This window comes from Oncorhynchus gorbuscha, linkage group LG03 (assembly GCF_021184085.1).
Source record: "Oncorhynchus gorbuscha isolate QuinsamMale2020 ecotype Even-year linkage group LG03, OgorEven_v1.0, whole genome shotgun sequence".
Taxonomy (NCBI): domain Eukaryota; kingdom Metazoa; phylum Chordata; class Actinopteri; order Salmoniformes; family Salmonidae; genus Oncorhynchus; species Oncorhynchus gorbuscha.
In genome coordinates this window covers 3,697,106-3,714,790 of record NC_060175.1, presented here as the reverse complement: position 1 = coordinate 3,714,790, position 17,685 = coordinate 3,697,106, and the positions used below count along the sequence as shown (strand labels likewise).

Genomic DNA, 17,685 nt, shown 5'->3' with positions numbered 1-17,685 from the left:
GTGACCAACAGATGCACATCTTTATTCCCAGTCATGTGAATTCCATAGATTAGGTCGTACCGAATATAATTGAGACTTAATTTCCTTATATGAACTAACTTAGTAAAAATGTGTTACATTGCCAAGTCAAACCGGTTGCTCTATATTGTAATGAGTAGAACCGGATGATTATATAGGGAAAGGGGTGCCATTTTGGCCGACCCTCAAGTAAAATATGTATTTTGTCGATACACAGCTCCTGACAGGCTGCTAAAAGCTGGACATGATTGTTCTGCCACTGGCTTTGGGGCTGGAACATCCCAAATCCAGCCATTCGAGGGGCTCTGGTCAAAAGCACAAGGTAGTGAATAGGGTGTGCCTTTTGGGACAACGGCCCAGAGACTCTTGGCTGGCCCAGTTATATGACTCAGGGTTGGCACCTTTCCTCCTAACCCTCCTCATACAGTATTAGCAGCGCCAGGGAAGTCTTTCCTTTCAGGTCAGTAGAGAGCCCGGAGGCTCACTGCCTGAAGTTGTGGTCTCCGGGGAGACAAATCTGTTGGCCCAGGATCTGTTTGGCATTACCATAAGAGAGAGTTGACAAGAACGCACAAATGGTCAACTGTTTGTTGAGCTGTGCCCGACAAAAAATAATAATAATCTTAGATGGCCCGAAATTAGTCTGTTTTTTTTACAAATCCCCCCCCCCCCAAAAAAACGTGCCTATTTTCCATTTATACAGACTGCCTATGGGTTTTAATAAAAATCAATTATTGAGCTTGTCTGATGCTTTAAGCTTACTGTTTGATGACGTAAGACACCAATGACTCAAGAGGGAGCCAGATAACCTGACTCAAGCAGCAGCCTCCCACTGTCTTTCGCAGATTCTGCCATGACTCTCCTGAAGTCACCGGTAAAAGGCTACACACCAATTTATATCTCACAATTTCAACTTCTCCATGTCAGTTATTGTTTTTAAAAATACACCACGAGGAACAGATTAATTTATTTTATAATAATGTCTTCATATATCAAAGTCATTGTCGTGTGGTTAACCAAAATTCTAACCAAATACAAAATAATCCTAAATCATTTCTAATCAAATCAAATCAAATTTTATTTGTCACATACACATGGTTAGCAGATGTTAATGCGAGTGTAGCGAAATGCTTGTGCTTCTAGTTCCGACAATGCAGTGATAACCAAAAAACAAAAAACTGCATAGTTTCCTAGGAACGCGAAGCGAGGCGGCCATCTCAGTCGGCGCCGGAAGTATAACTCTTGCTAATGTAAGAATGAATAGCCTACATAAAAACTAATAAAAAACTTTGTATAAACATTGTATAAAATATTATGGGCCCTCAGAGTTTCCCGTGCCAGTGAGCTCGGGACAGACAGCTGTAGGCTATTTATGCAAGGTCTAAGAAGCAGTGGTTGACTTGGGCAGGAGCTCACCAGAGCAGAGTACTACCACCTCAGATTTTATACTGCGCGAGGTCCTGTTCCTCTTATAGAATATTATCAACAGTATCGTGGAGTTCCTGCACTTAAATATAAAAACAGTACCAGCACCCAAAATAAGTCCCAGAAGACATTTCAGTCTATGTCAAGCACTGGTAAAGAAGTAACCAGGTAGGCATATATTTAAAAGAAAAAGAAGTTGCCACTGGATCAGAGCATGATATTTCACGCTAACTGGTTAAAGGGAGAGAGCAGGAAATATTTTTTCATATACATTGAGTTAATATTGTCATTCTCAATGGATTTAAAAACAGATTCAGTTTTCTTTGTGTTTGAGGTGAAGAAAATATTATTTTGAGAAGTAATTCCAGATAGAGAAATGTATTTTGCATCTGGGTACTTACTGCAAGGTCAATCCGACATCTGCATTGGCCCTGGGTACTGCAAGGTCAATCTGACATCTGCATTGGCCCTGGGTACTGCAAGGTCAATCCGACATCTGTATTGGCCCTGGGTACTGCAAGGTCAATCCGACATCTGCATTGGCCCTGGGTACTGCAAGGTCAATCCGACATCTGCATTGGCCCTGGGTACTGCAAGGTCAATCCGACATCTGTATTGGCCCTGGGTACTGCAAGGTCAATCCGACATCTGCATTGGCCCTGGGCACTGCATGGTCAATCCGACATCTGTATTGGCCATGCAGCATTTACGGTGATACTGAATCTGCAGAAATCAGGGCATTCCTCCTCCACGGAGTCGTGCAAATCGGTTGTCATGGAAGTGAGTTTGTGTTTATACAGGATGTACTGCCACCACCTACAGTCAACCAATCATATCAACACGCCATCCCATCTGGTGTGCGCTTAGTGGGACTATCATTTATTTTTCAACAGGACAATGACCCATAAAACACCTTTGGCTATGTAAGGGCTATTTGACGAAGGAGAGTGATGGAGTGCTGCATTACAATCACCCAAACCAATTGGGATGGTTTGGACAGCAGAGTGAAGGAAAAGCAGCTCAGTGCTCAGCATGTGGGAACTCCTTCAAGACTTTGGGAAAAGCATTCCTCATGAAGCTGGTTGAGGCAATGGGTGGCTACCTTGAATAACCTCAAGTGAACATTGATTTAAACACTTTTTGGGTTATTTCATAACATGTCTTCAATATTATTCCACAATGTAGAAAATAGTCCAAATAAAACCCTTGAATGAGTAGGTGTCCAAACTTTTGACTGGTAAAGCACATCTATAAAAATCTTGATCGACCAACAGCCCAGGATAGCGAAAGGCTCTCCTTTCAGGTCAGTGGGGAGCAGGAGATCAGGGCCCGTATCCACAAACCATCCCAGAGGAGTGCTGATCTAGGATCAAGTCCCCACATGTCCATATAATATTACTCCCTGTGATCAAAAATAAATCAAATAGATCAGTCTTACTCATAAGTATTGTGGAACCAGGGCTAGCCGGTCTCTGGGGAAACCCCACTCTAATAGCCTACATATATAACTCCTGCATGACAGTGACCATAGGAGTTGACAAGAAGGCACAAAGAGCTCTGAGAACAGCGCAGGCCAGGCAACCCATCTCTAGCCACAGGGTAGAAAGCCCTAGCTATGCCAGAGCTCCAGAATGCTTAACCACAACAGTCAGAGGTGCCAGCTGGGGGGAGAATAAAAAATATATTTTTAAAAAAGGTTACAAACTACACTCTCAACTCCAACGATTCCTTTCTGCCACAGAGGATTGCTGCTGCTTCATAACAAATTAGGAACCAATCACAGCAGAGAGAGAAAGGGTAACATAGCATGCGGTCAGCGCCACGGTGACAGCACCACCAGGATTCCAATTCAGAATCACAACTCCGGAACATGGAAAACATACAGATTACTCAGGACTGCGGCTCCTGCCTGGAGATCTGAACTAACCCCTGACTGTTGCGTTTTGTTTTTTTAAATGCACTACCAGAGAGAACAGAGCGGGGTATTAAAAAAAGAAAAAGAAACCTGCAACATACCCAGGGAAGACAAGGTGTCCCAAATAACTCCCTATGAGTTTTTAAATAGTGCTCTACTGTTCAGAGCCCTATGGAGTGCCATTTAGGACACGCTTACCTACAAATCTCCTTCCTATGGGATGAATAAATAACATGCCTGGGGTGGGGGGGGTGTCAGCTGGTTATTTTAACAGGTCTTAAGAACATGTTCAAAATGAATAGTTATGACCCCACAGAGCCTGTAGACATTAACAAAGGTTCTCTTAAGATGCAAATGGATTTATATCTATACTGAACAAAAATATAAAAACCATAAAATGTCTAAATATTTTGCTGACTTATTTTTAAATAAATTCATTAAGCCCTAATTGTCACGCCTTGGTCATTGTATTTTGTGTTTTTGTAATATGTTTGGGTAGGTCAGGGTGTGACATGGGTTTATATGTTGTGTTTCGTATTGGGGTTTGTATTATTTGGGATCGCGGCTGATTAGGGGTGTTGTATAGGCTTGGCTGCCTGAGGCGATTCTCAATTAGAGTCAGGTGCTTATCGTTGTCTCAGATTGGGAACCGTATTTAGGTAGCCTGAGTTCGCTTTGTATTTCGTGGGTGTTTGTTCCTGTTTCTGTGTTGTAGTCACCAGATAGGCTGTAATTAGTTTCACGTTCCGTTCTGTTGTTTTTGTATTTAGTATTCAGTTATTTCATGTACCGCGATTTATTTCATTAAAGTCATGAGTAACCTACACGCTGCATTTCGGTCCGACTCTCTTCAACAGACGAACGTCGTTACACTAATTTATGGCCTTCACATGGCTGGGCATAGGCCCAGCCACTAGGGAGCCAGGCCCAGCCGATCAGACTCTCTACCCACACAAGGGCTTTAGAGACAGAAATACACCCGCGCCCCATAAGGCGGCTTATGGTAGAGAAATTACCATTAAATTCTCTGGGAACAGCTCTGGCAGGCATTCCTGCCGTCAACATGCCAATTGCATGCTCCCTCAAAACTTAAGACATCTGTGGCACTGGGTTTGTGTGACAAAACTGAACATTTTAGAGTGGCATGTTATTGTCCCCAGCACAATAACAAATGTGCCCAACATTTGAGAATATGCTTTTGTGCATGTGGAACGTTTTTAGGATCTTTTATTTCAGCCCATTAAAACTCAGGACCAACACCTTACATGTTGCTTTTACATTTTTGTTCAGTGTAGATTATGGTACTGCATCTTAACAGAACAGACTAAACTTTATTTACATTTCTTTTGCCTAAATGCAATTCGCAGGAAAAAACATTGTAAACAGTGCACCTGAGAGCGGTTCCATTGGGAAAGTATTCAGACCCCTTGAGTTTTTAATCCACATTTTGTTATGTTACAACCTTATTCTAAAATGTATTAAATAGCCCCCCCACCCACCACCACCAATCTACACAAAAAAAAAACAGGAAAAAACAGGTTGACATTTCAGCAAATATTTTTTTTTAAACCTGAAATATCACATTCACATAAATACTCAGTAATTTGTTGAAGCACCTTTGGCAGCCTCGATCTTCTCTGCAGATCCTCTCAAACTCTGGCTGGTTGGATAGGGAGCATCGCAGCACAGCTATTTCCAGGTCTCTCCAGAGATGTTCGATAGGGTTCAAGTCTGGGCTCTGGCTGGGCCACTCAAGGACATTGAGACTTGTCCAGAAGCCACTCCTGTGTTGTCTTGGCTGTGTGTTTAGGGTCGTTATCCTGTTGGTGGGTTAACCTTCGCCCCAGTCTGAAGTCCTGAACGCTTTGCTCCGTTCATCTTTTCCTAGAACCTGACTAGTCTATCAGTACATGGAAAACATCCCCACAGCATGACGCTGCCACCACCATGCTTCACTGTATATTTTGGATTTTTGCTCTGTCAACTATGGGACCTTATATAGACAAGTATGTGCATTTCCAAATCATGTCAATTTCAAGTCTCAAAGCAAAAGGTCTGTTATTTGCGCAACATTTTTTTCAAAAGTGACCACGGTCATTAAGGGGTATTGTGTGTAGATTGATGAAGGGAAAAAAATATTTAATACATTTTAGAATAAGGCTGTAATTTAACAAAATGTGGGAAAAGTGAAGGGGTCTAAATACTTTATGAATGCAAAAAAAAAAATTGGAAGTACCCTTTCATTCAGATATTAAGAAAAAACATTGGCAAAAAAAAAATGTGGCTTTAAAGGTGCCCGGAGTAAATGGCCTGCTCCTCAGTCCCAGTTGCTAATATATGCATATTATTGTTATTATGGATAGAAAAAAACTTGGAAGTTTCTAAAACGTTTTGAATAATGTCCGAGTATAACTAAACTCATATGGCAGGCAAAAACCTGGGAAGAAATCCAAACAGGAAGTGAGAAATCTGAGGTTGGTCGATTTTCAACCCAGCCCCTATTGAATTCACAGTGGGATATGAATGAAGTTGCACTTCCTAGGGCTTCCAATAGATGTCAACTGTCTTTAGAAACTTGAATGAGGCTGAATAACAGCTGGGACTGAATAAGAGCTGAATGATTCAGCTTACTGGCAGAGAGCCATTTCCTGGTCACGCGCATTCCACATGATATCGCCCTGCGTTCCGTTGCTCCTGTAGACGCAAAGGATTTCCCAGGTTGGAACTTGAAGATTTATGATAAAAATCATCCTAATGATTTATTCTATACTTAGTTCGAAATGTTTCTTCGACCTGTAATATAACTTTTTGAAGTTTTTGTCCGAAGTAATGTACGAGCGTTTGAATATGTGTACCTAACGCTAACAAAAGTAGCTACTTGGACATAAATAACAAGACATTATCGAACAAATCAAGCATTTATTGTGGAACTACAATTCCTGTGAGAGCATTCTGATGAAGATCGTCAAAGGTAAGGGAATATTTGTGTAATTTCTGGTTTCTGTTGACTCCAACGTGGCGGCTATTTTGATTAATTTTCTGAGCGCCGTCTCAGATTATTGCATGGTTTGCTTTTTCTGTAACGTTTTTGAAATCTGACACAGCGGTTGCATTAAGGAGAGGTATATCTATAATTTCATGTGTATAACTTGTATTATCATCTACATTTCTGATGAGTATTTCTGTTGAATCGATGTGGCTATGCAAAAATCACTGGATGATGTTTTTGGAACTAGTGAACGTAACGCGCCAATGTTAAACTTCATATACAAAAATCTGAGTTATCAAACAAAACATACATGTATTGTGTAACATGAAGTCCCATGAGTGTCATCTGATGAAGATCAAAGGTTAGTGATTAATTTTCTCTATTTCTGCTTTTTGTGAGACCTCTTTGGCTGGAAAAATGGCTGTGTTTTTCTGTGGCTTGGTGGTGACCTAAATCGTTTGTAGTGCTTTCGCTGTAAAGCATATTTGAAATCGGACACTGTGGTGGGATTAACAAGATTACCTTTGAAACAGTATAAAATACATGTATGTTTAAGGAATTTTAATTATAAGATTTGTTGTTTTGAATTTGGCGCCCTTTCACTGGCTGTTGTCATATCATCCCGTTAACGGGATTGCAGCCCTAAGAAGTTATTGACCTAAGGCTCGTATTTCTGTGTGTTATAATTAAGTCTATGATTTGATAGAGCAGCCTGACCGAGCGAGGTGGGTACCAGCAGGCTCGTAAGCATTCATTCAAACAGCACTTCCGTGCGTTTGCCAGCAGCTGTTCGCAATGCTTCAAGCATTTGTTTATGACTTCAAGCCTATCAACTCCTGAGATGAGGCTGGTATAACCGATGTGAAACGGCTAGCTAGTTAGCGGGGTGTGCGCTAATAGCGTTTCAAACGTCACTCGCTCTGAGACTTGGAGTGGTTGTTCCCCTTGCTCTGAGAGTCCTCTTGAGGAGAGGGACAGAAGCTATACTGTTACTGGCAATACTAAAGTGCATATAAGAACATCCAATAGTCAAAGGTATGAAATACAAATGGTATAGAGAGAAATAGTCCTATAAATACTATATTAACTACAACCTAAAACTTCTAACCTGGGATTATTGAAGACTCGTTAAAAGGAACCACCAGCTTTCATATGTTCTCATGTTCTGAGCAAGGAACTTAAACGTTAGCTTTCTTACATGGCACATATTGCACTTTTACTTTCTTCTCCAACACTTTGTTTTTGCATTATTTAAACTAAATTGAACAGGTTTCATTATTTATTTGAGGCTAAATTGATTGTATTCATTTATTTATTAAGTTAAAATAAGTGTTCATTTAGTATTGTTTAAATGGTAATTATTACAAATAAAAAAACACCTTTATTAATTTTTTTTAAATCAGCCGATTAATCGGTATAGGCTCTTTTGGTCCTCCAATAATCCGTATCGAAAAATCATAATCGGTCGACCTCTAGTACCAAGGTTGTAGCGTCGTACCCAAGAAAACTTGAGGCTGTAATCGCTGCCAAAGGTGCGTCAAAGTTCTGAGTAAAGGGTCTGAATACTTATGAAAAATTCAAATTTCTAAAAACATGTTTTTTTGCTTTGCCATTATGTGGTGTTGTGTGTAGATTGATGAGGGAGGGGAAAAACGTAAACGTAATCTAACGTAACAAAATGTGGACAAAGTCAATGGGTCTGAATACTTTCCGAATGCACTGTAGATTACATTTAGTTACATTGAGGTTTATGATCTTAAATTAGTACACTAAAGTGAAAAATTGTTTATATTGATTATTATAACTTGTTGTACTAACCTGATGTAATGCATTTATAGCCGTCTGGTAGTTTAAATATTTTTGTTGATGTAATACTTGTCCTCAGTGCACCATTGTAAATGAGACACTGGTCTTAACACTAATATAATAGTGGAATAGTAAAAGGCCATTTCTTCAAGCAGTTATAGTAGTAGTAGCAAAATAAGTGCTTATAATTAAACAATGTAGAAACATTATGAAATGAAGAGTGAATGGCGGCTGATGTTCTGTGGTCAGAGAAGGACGGACACCTACTGATTTAAACCATTTATCCGCGCGGCCTGGTTTGTCCTTTAAAGCAGTGAGACGGAGGGATAGAGAGCTTGTAAAGTACTAGCAGAGTAAAACTGCATTCCAAGATAGGGGTGTGTAATCTCTTTGTCTATATTAAACTCTTGGCGCTGCCTGCTACACCTAGAATGGTGTTCAAACTAAGACCTTCAGCTAGGGAGGTCAGATAAATCTCGACTAACAAGAAGCACAACATGACAAATATTAGACAACTAGTTAACAAAACAGGCATTTAAATCTACTTACGTCATTACACAGGAAGTGGGGCCTATATCTTCCTGGACTGAACAACTGTTTGCTATGAAGTCTTCAGGAATCTGAGGGAGAGGCTTACAGTAACAGTCCAACGTTTGGACACACCTACTCATTCCAGGGTTTTTATTTTTACTATTTTCTACATTTTAGAATAATAGTGAAGACATCATAACTATGAAATAACATATGGAATTATGTAGTAAACAGATCAAAATATATTTTGAAGACTCTTTATAGTAGACACACTTTGCCTTGATGACAGTTAAGCACACTCTTGACTGGTACGGTACATCAGCACCCAAATCAGTTCAGTAAAGAAACTAGTCACATTACTCATGTGGAAGGGGTGGAGTAGACAGTATAAGGTTTATATGGTATAGTGAACATGGAGCGATATCTACGCCGACCTCTGGCTGTCAAAGTTTTAATCATTTGGAACCTCAACACAAGCCAACAGTCCAAGGTTGCTCTGTAGTGCCAACTGTACTAGCTACTGTACGCAGTCCAGGTGAAGAGAGGCGAGGTGTGCCCACCACCCCACTCACACAACGTATTGGTGGAATTAGGGCATACTGTAGAGAAATTTTACAATGGAAAATGAGCCAAGTGTTAATGGAACAAGTTCCAGTAGTGCCTCATGGTTACTGTACGTTTCATAAGAGTGCCTAATGAATGCACCCCTGGTGTGTCTCTCATTTCCCCCCAGGTTAAACAAACCAATACATGCCCTTTAACTTTCCATGACAACACCACTGCCCTGTAAGTCTCCTTTCCCTGTAACTTTCCCCTGGCAACACCGTGTTGAAAGGAACATTATCTGTCCGTCTGACAAGACAACTACAACCATTTCATCAAGGTAACACTAAACCTTCTATTCGTGTGTGTGTGTGTGTGTGTGTGTGTGTGTGTGTGTGTGTGTGTGTGTGTGTGTGTGTGTGTGTGTGTGTGTGTGTGTGTGTCACGTGATGCAGTTACTACAGCTAGATGTGCATGCGGGTACATGAGGACCTTGGGGGAGGTATGCAATGTGTGTATTAGGGTGGGGTGTTGTCTTGGGTTGTCTTGCTAGCAGGCAGCTGTGTGTCTTGCATTAACAGTCTTTATCCACAAAGCTCAGACAGACTTCCTAGCAGCTGTACCCTAAGCAATTAGCTAGGGGATCTTTATGTGCATCCCAAATCACACCATGTGTGCACATCCCAAATTACACCCTATGTGCCCTACTCTTGACCAGAGGCCTATAGAGAATAGGGTGCCATTTGGAAAGTAAACTATTAATCTCCCACGGATGTTCTAAAAGGTGATTTCCCACATTATTATTATTGTTCTATTTATTTAGGTGGGAGAAAGTTGACACAATCCTAGGTAAAACAAAAATGTGACCAATGATTTGATACTCTCTCTCAGCACAGTTGCCATAGCTGGCTGTCAGTCAGTCAGTGGCAACCCATATATATATATATGTGTTAGTGTGTCTCAACCCTGCAGCAATGACCCATTATTTACCCATAGGTGGTTGACTGACCACTTATTCCATTGAGGTACCTGGACATGCAACACCGTTCAACATGTGACTGGATGGCAGTTACTGCGCAAAGGGATTGTACACCAAGCAAAGTAAAAGCTAGTAGCTATCCGACTGGTTGACAGACTCACCTTGCCAGTCTTGTGATCGAACCAGAGGAGGGCATGGTTCCGTGACAGAACCTTGCAGTCGAACGTAGCGTTGTTCTGAGCCGGTCGGCACCGTGCCACAGAGCGCCCGATCTTGACTGGCTCGTCCAGGTAGACATGACGTTCCTGAAAAGGGTGTGAATTCGGACGGCAGGAGAAAACGGCCAGCGCTGAAGGCATTGATGATGGCTTGGGAGTGTTACTCCAACCAGAGACTAAAGACAAGGTTTCTTGATCCAGAATGACAACGTTCTAAGTCTTCAATCATCGGCTGTTAATTCAATTTAGCCCGGCTATTCCGCTGGCTGGCTATTCTATTTTGAGTTCAAGCACGAACTAGCTATCAAACATTATATTCATTTTTTTTTACGTTTTTCAACGAGAAACGTAACCAACACTCTGGTAAATCAAAAAAAAAAAAAGATTTTTGGTTTATCTTTCCACAGAGCTACATTACGTCCACTGAATGTTATTCAACACGACTATGTACAGGTCAGATCTCTGACTAGCCAGCATCGCATGACGATAACAATAGTAGCCGTCTAGAAAATATCTAATCACGTCCATCAAAATGTACAGGGAAAGAAGCTATATTGAGCAGGCTAGTGTGGCACCCAATCTATAGCACAGCAGCGGATAAATCCAGATTGGTAGTTTATACAAACTATTTGACCAGTGCGGGGTTTCCGATCCCTGCGCCTGCTGATGATACGGCTATTGAAACACAACCGCTGTCAATCTGACCGTGGTTTAACAGGTCATTAATACATTGTTTTTCTATAGAGTGTGTGTCATTGCGTTTTGTTTATCCTACGCACAATATAGACGGGTGCGATATAAGAACATCTGACCTTGTTTGTTAGCTAGCTCGCTAACCAGCTAATGCAAACCTCTAGCCACTCCCAACTCAGGCAGACTAGCAAGCTAATATTGAGTTTCAGGGCCCTGAACAGCAACAAATCTTTCTAAATCTCCAAGCTGAAATGTTTCAAACTGCTGCAAAGACAACCCTTAAATCTAAAATGGGTATTGCAGCGGGATGTAGAGATGAATGTGCCTAATACAAAAACACTGCAGTTTGTGGCTGTTTGCTGGCAACTACCCAGATATAGCTATACAAAAAATAATAAAGCTAGCTAACGTGCTAACAACTTGTAATCAAACCGGAGCGGCCTCTTCGGGTGAATAATCGACTGGTGTTCAACCAACTCTTGAACGCTTGAATAAACGCTAATTCGTGGCAACAAAAAAAATAAAAAATAAAAAAATCGAGACAAGCAACTAAATACATGTAACGCTAGCTAGTAAAGCTGGGCCCTCTTCACAAAAAAAGCAAACGTTAGCTGAGTCGGAAATAGTTAGCTAGGGTGGATAGCCTTGCTAGCTAGTTAGCCAGCTAGCTGACAGAGCAGACACGGAAAACTGAGACGAGTTTTGGCTTCATCCCCAAGTCCAGTAGCTAATCTTCTGAAGATTACCCCCAAGTTAATAAGACACACTTATCGATGACACAAGATGTGATTTTACAGAATTATTCCGTTGAATTGGGTAAACTTTCGAAAAACTTGTCCTCCTCCACAAGAATCCGTAGTCATAACTGAAATGAAATCAGACAGACCGGTAAAAGCGCCGATGTGTTGCCGTTGTAAAGCGCACGCGACATATTGCCATAACGTCATTATAGAGGCGGGACCAATGTTCAAAATTGACAAAATGGGGTCCAATCAGAATAGACGTTCATGACACGCTGCAACGTCACATGCAAATGTTGTTTATTATGTGGTTAAAAAACACAATAATTTGTATTGTAACACTTGCATTACTTTTTCAGTCAATGATAGATTTTAAATTAAGCTATATGGGGCGGCAGGTAGTTTAGTGGTTAGAGCCCCTGTGACAACAATTTTGGACCCCCACAATTTTGGACTTACCAGACTTAATTAGTGAAAGATTATAAGATTTGTTCTAAAACTTTAAATGTATCAACCCACCTGCTCCCTTCCTTATAATTACTGATCTGTGAGTTACATGCAAACCTCACCGGCCACGTTGCGTGCGCGGGCGTTGCAAAATAAATGTACACATACTGTGTTATTCAATTATTTCACCAACACCGCTTGCATCATAAAGAAGTGTCTGCATAACCGAGCCCTAAAATAGAACTTTGTTCTATAGACTTGCCACAAGTCCCTTCCTTATGTCTGGAAGATACAAACCCACGTGGATACTTGAAAAACAAACCAGGATAGATTCATTATAGATAACGCACTAAAAACGATGTTTCCCTTTTTATATGTAGATTAGTCGCCTGAGTAGAGAAACACGATTTTGTATGACTCCAGGTCAAAATTATACAAAGAACCAGCTAGAAATAGGACAATATGCATGTCAGGTAATGTTTATCTCCAAGGACAAGCTAGCTAAATGTCATTGAATGTTTCATGTGTGTTTCGACCTGCACCCCTAATGAATTAATACAGTTGTTTTAAATGTTTTAACCTGTGTCTCATGATCACATCTGGTGTCCATGGACAAAATCAACATGTGCACGTGGACACACGCTTTTTTCCTTGTAGGCAGCATGTTAAAGTTTCCTCAATATATCAACAGGAAACGATAATTGGGTAAACTTTTCAAATAGCTGGTTACTTGCTCAGATTTATATCACATGAAGAAGAAAAAAATACATGCACTTGACACATGCATGCATGCGGAGCTCCTGCATGTGTCTACATGATTCAGGCATTGGCGGTTCTAGACCATTTCAACTGGTGGGGCCAAGCTGGGGCCAGTTGTACTGTTAGAGGGGCCAGTTACATTAGGCGTTATTGTTGTCATCGTTTTCTTCATTGCATTGCAGGCATTAGCAGGCAAAAGACCATGTTCACAATCATCATTTTTGCCACTGTCTAATAATGGATGTAAAAAAGAACGATAGCAAAAATGAGTGATGTAAATATTATTCCATACTCCACATTTAGGGGGGCCACAAGGGGTCCAAAATTGTTGTCACAAGGTTAGGGTTAGAGGTTAGGGTTAGGGTTAGAGGTTAGGGTTAGGGTTAGAGGTTAGGGTTAGAGGTTAGGGTTAGGGTTAGAGGTTAGGGTTAGGGTTAGAGGTTAGGGGTTAGGGTTAGAGGTTAGGGTTAGGGGTTAGGGTTAAGGGTTAGGGATTGGGGTTAGGGTTAGAGGTAAGGGGTTAGGGTTAAGGGTTAAGGGTTAGGGTTAGGGATTGGGGTTAGGGTTAGGCATGGATCCTCAGATCCACAAAAGGTTCTACAGCTGCACCACCGAGATCGTCCTGACTGGTTGCATAACTGCTTGGTATGGCAACTGCTCAGCCTCCGACCGCAAGGCACAACAACGGTTAGTGTGTACGGCCCAGTATATCACTGGGGCCAAGCTTCCTGCCATCCAGGACCTCATTAGCAAATTGACTCTGTACCGGTACCCCCTGTATATAGCCTCCACATTGACTCTGTACCGGTACCCCTGTATATAGCCTCCACATTGACTCTGTACCGGTACCCCTGTATATAGTCTCCACATTGACTCTGTACCGGTACCCCCTGTATATAGCTTCCACATTGACTCTGTACTGGTACCCCCTGTATATAGTCTCCACATTGACTCTGTTCCGGTACCCCCTGTATATAGCCTCCACATTGACTCTGTACTGGTACCCCCTGTATATAGTCTCCACATTGACTCTGTTCCGGTACCCCCTGTATATAGCCTCCACATTGACTCTGTACCGGTACCCCTGTATATAGCCTCCACATTGACTCTGTACTGGTACCCCCTGTATATAGCCTCCACATTGACTCTGTACCGATACCCCTGTATATAGTCTTGCTACTGTTATTTTACTTCTTCTCTTTCATGATTTGTTATTTGTTATTTGATTGTTTACATATCTATTTTTACTTAACACTTATTTTTCTTAGAACTGCGTTGTTGATTAAGGGCTCGTAAGGGTTAGGGTTCACTGTTGTATTTGGCGCATGTGACAAATACAATTAGATTTGATATATGATATCATGGATGTTGTGTGATGTTTCCATCTGATCGTCAAACAAAACATGTCAACAAGTAGACTACCTGTGTCAGTTTGTTCCAACATAGTAATTCAGCCTCTGGTATAATTCATTTACTACTGGATACTTACACCCCTAATTTAGACACCTTTCTGCTAATAGTTTACCACATTTGGTAGGACATTTGTTAGTCAGTTAGTTTGATAGGCCTTACATGCAATTTCTCTTCTGTGAGAACTTGTTTCCCCAGAAGACTAAATAAAGTAGTGCTCACCAGAATACTGTCTTAAATTGATAAAAATGAATGCATTAGTAATCTAGTTTCGTTTAGGGGACCGGGGAGAAAATGAATGAACTTCAAAACAGTGAAAAGATTACTCCTGTGCAAAATGTCATCAGTTTTAAGGAAATGAAAAGCTGAGAAAACAATGACAAGCCCTTAACAAACAATGAAACACCTTTCCTCTCACAGTTCTGGGCGACTTTAACCTCCCCACGTCTACCTTTGACTCTTTCCTCTCTGCCTCCTTCTTTCCACTCCTCTCCTCTTTTGACCTCACCCTCTCACCTTCCCCCCCCTACTCACAAGGCAGGCAATACGCTCGACCTCATCTTTACTAGATGCTGTTCTTCCACTAACCTCATTGCAACTCCCCTCCAAGTCTCCGACCACTACCTTGTATCCTTTTCCCTCTCGCTCTCATCCAACACTTCCCACACTGCCCCTACTCGGATGGTATCGCGCCGTCCCAACCTTCGCTCTCTCTCCCCCGCTACTCTCTCCTCTTCCATCCTATCATCTCTTCCCTCCGCTCAAACCTTCTCCAACCTATCTCCTGATTCTGCCTCCTCAACCCTCCTCTCCTCCCTCTCTGCATCCCTTGACTCTCTATGTCCCCTATCCTCCAGGCCGGCTCGGTCCTTCCCTCCCGCTCCGTGGCTCGATGATTCATTGCGAGCTCACAGAACAGGGCTCCGGGCAGCCGAGCGGAAATGGAGGAAAACTCGCCTCCCTGCGGACCTGGCATCCTTTCACTCCCTCCTCTCTACATTTTCCTCCTCTGTCTCTGCTGCTAAAGCCACTTTCTACCACGCTAAATTCCAAGCATCTGCCTCTTACCCTAGGAAGCTCTTTGCCACCTTCTCCTCCCTCCTGAATCCTCCTCCCCCTCCCGCCCCTCCTCCCTCTCTGCAGATGACTTCGTCAACCATTTTGAAAAGAAGGTTGACGACATCCGATCCTCGTTTGCTAAGTCAAACGCTGGTTCTGCTCACACTGCCCTACCCTGTGCTCTGACCTCTTTCTCCCCTCTCTCCCCAGATGAAATCTCGTGTCTTGTGACGGCCGGCCGCCCAACAACCTGCCCGCTTGACCCTATCCCCTCCTCTCTTCTCCAGACCATTTCCGGAGACCTTCTCCCTTACCTCACCTCGCTCATCAACTCATCCCTGACCGCTGGCTACGTCCCTTCCGTCTTCAAGAGAGCGAGAGTTGCACCCCTTCTGAAAAAACCTACACTCGATCCCTCCGATGTCAACAATTACAGACCAGTATCCCTTCTTTCTTTTCTCTCCAAAACTCTTGAACGTGCCGTCCTTGGCCAGCTCTCCCGCTATCTCTCTCTGAATGACCTTCTTGATCCAAATCAGTCAGGTTTCAAGACTAGTCATTCAACTGAGACTGCTCTCCTCTGTATCACGGAGGCGCTCCGCACTGCTAAAGCTAACTCTCTCTCCTCTGCTCTCATCCTTCTAGATCTATCGGTTGCCTTCGATATTGTGAACCATCAGATCCTCCTCTCCACGCTCTCCGAGTTGGGCATCTCCGGCGCGGCCCACGCTTGGATTGCGTCCTACCTGACAGGTCGCTCCTACCAGGTGGCGTGGCGAGAATCTGTCTCCTCACCACACGCTCTCACCACTGGTGTCCCCCAGGGCTCTGTTCTAGGCCCTCTCCTATTCTCGCTATACACCAAGTCACTTGGCTCTGTCATAACCTCACATGGTCTCTCCTATCATTGCTATGCAGACGACACACAACTAATCTTCTCCTTTCCCCCTTCTGATGACCAGGTGGCGAATCGCATCTCTGCATGTCTGGCAGACATATCAGTGTGGATGACGGATCACCACCTCAAGCTGAACCTCGGCAAGACGGAGCTGCTCTTCCTCCCGGGGAAGGACTGCCCGTTCCATGATCTCGCCATCACGGTTGACAACTCCATTGTGTCCTCCTCCCAGAGCGCTAAGAACCTTGGTGTGATCCTGGACAACACCCTGTCGTTCTCAACCAACATCAAGGCGGTGGCCCGTTCCTGTAGGTTCATGCTCTACAACATCCGCAGAGTACGACCCTGCCTCACACAGGAAGCGGCGCAGGTCCTAATCCAGGCACTTGTCATCTCCCGTCTGGATTACTGCAACTCGCTGTTGGCTGGGCTCCCTGCCTGTGCCATTAAACCCCTTCAACTCATCCAGAACGCCGCAGCCCGTCTGGTGTTCAACCTTCCCAAGTTCTCTCACGTCACCCCGCTCCTCCGTTCTCTCCACTGGCTTCCAGTTGAAGCTCGCATCCGCTACAAGACCATGGTGCTTGCCTACGGAGCTGTGAGGGGAACGGCACCTCAGTACCTCCAGGCTCTGATCAGGCCCTACACCCAAACAAGGGCACTGCGTTCATCCACCTCTGGCCTGCTCGCCTCCCTACCACTGAGGAAGTACAGCTCCCGCTCAGCCCAGTCAAAACTGTTCGCTGCTCTGGCCCCCCAATGGTGGAACAAACTCCCTCACGACGCCAGGACAGCGGAGTCAATCACCACCTTCCGGAGACACCTGAAACCCCACCTCTTTAAGGAATACCTAGGATAGGATAAGTATCCCTCTCACCCCCCCCCCTTTAAGATTTAGATGCACTATTGTAAAGTGACTGTTCCACTGGATGTCATAAGGTGAATGCACCAATTTGTAAGTCGCTCTGGATAAGAGCGTCTGCTAAATGACTTAAATGTAAATGTAAATGTCTTTCTGTTAAGTCTTCAGTTCATCTTGGGTGCATATTTTATGTGGTTGAAATACACATTACACATTACACATTACACATTACACATTACACATTACACATTACACATTACACATTACACATTACACAATACACAATACACATTACACAATACACATTACACAATACACATTACGCATTACACATTACACATTACACAATACACATTACACATTACACAATACACATTACACATTACACATTAC

The 17,685-nt window shown here is 42.8% G+C and overlaps 1 protein-coding gene across 9 annotated transcripts in view; it reads right to left on the bottom strand.

The window, feature by feature from the left end:
* The window catches only part of slmapa (sarcolemma associated protein a), a 145,269-nt gene extending 133,227 nt beyond the window's left edge, over positions 1–12,042 (bottom strand). For 6 of the 9 annotated variants that reach the window (XM_046338320.1, XM_046338315.1, XM_046338316.1 and 3 more), the window contains exon 1: positions 10,368–12,042. In XM_046338320.1, coding sequence (XP_046194276.1) covers positions 10,368–10,565 — 198 coding nt within the window. In that variant the 5' untranslated portion in view covers positions 10,566–12,042. Of the gene's footprint in view, positions 1–8,702; positions 8,757–10,367 lie in introns of those variants that run through there. The other 3 variants (XM_046338325.1, XM_046338343.1, XM_046338365.1) reach the window with 2 other exon arrangements.
* Between the last annotated feature and the right edge of the window lie 5,643 nt (positions 12,043–17,685).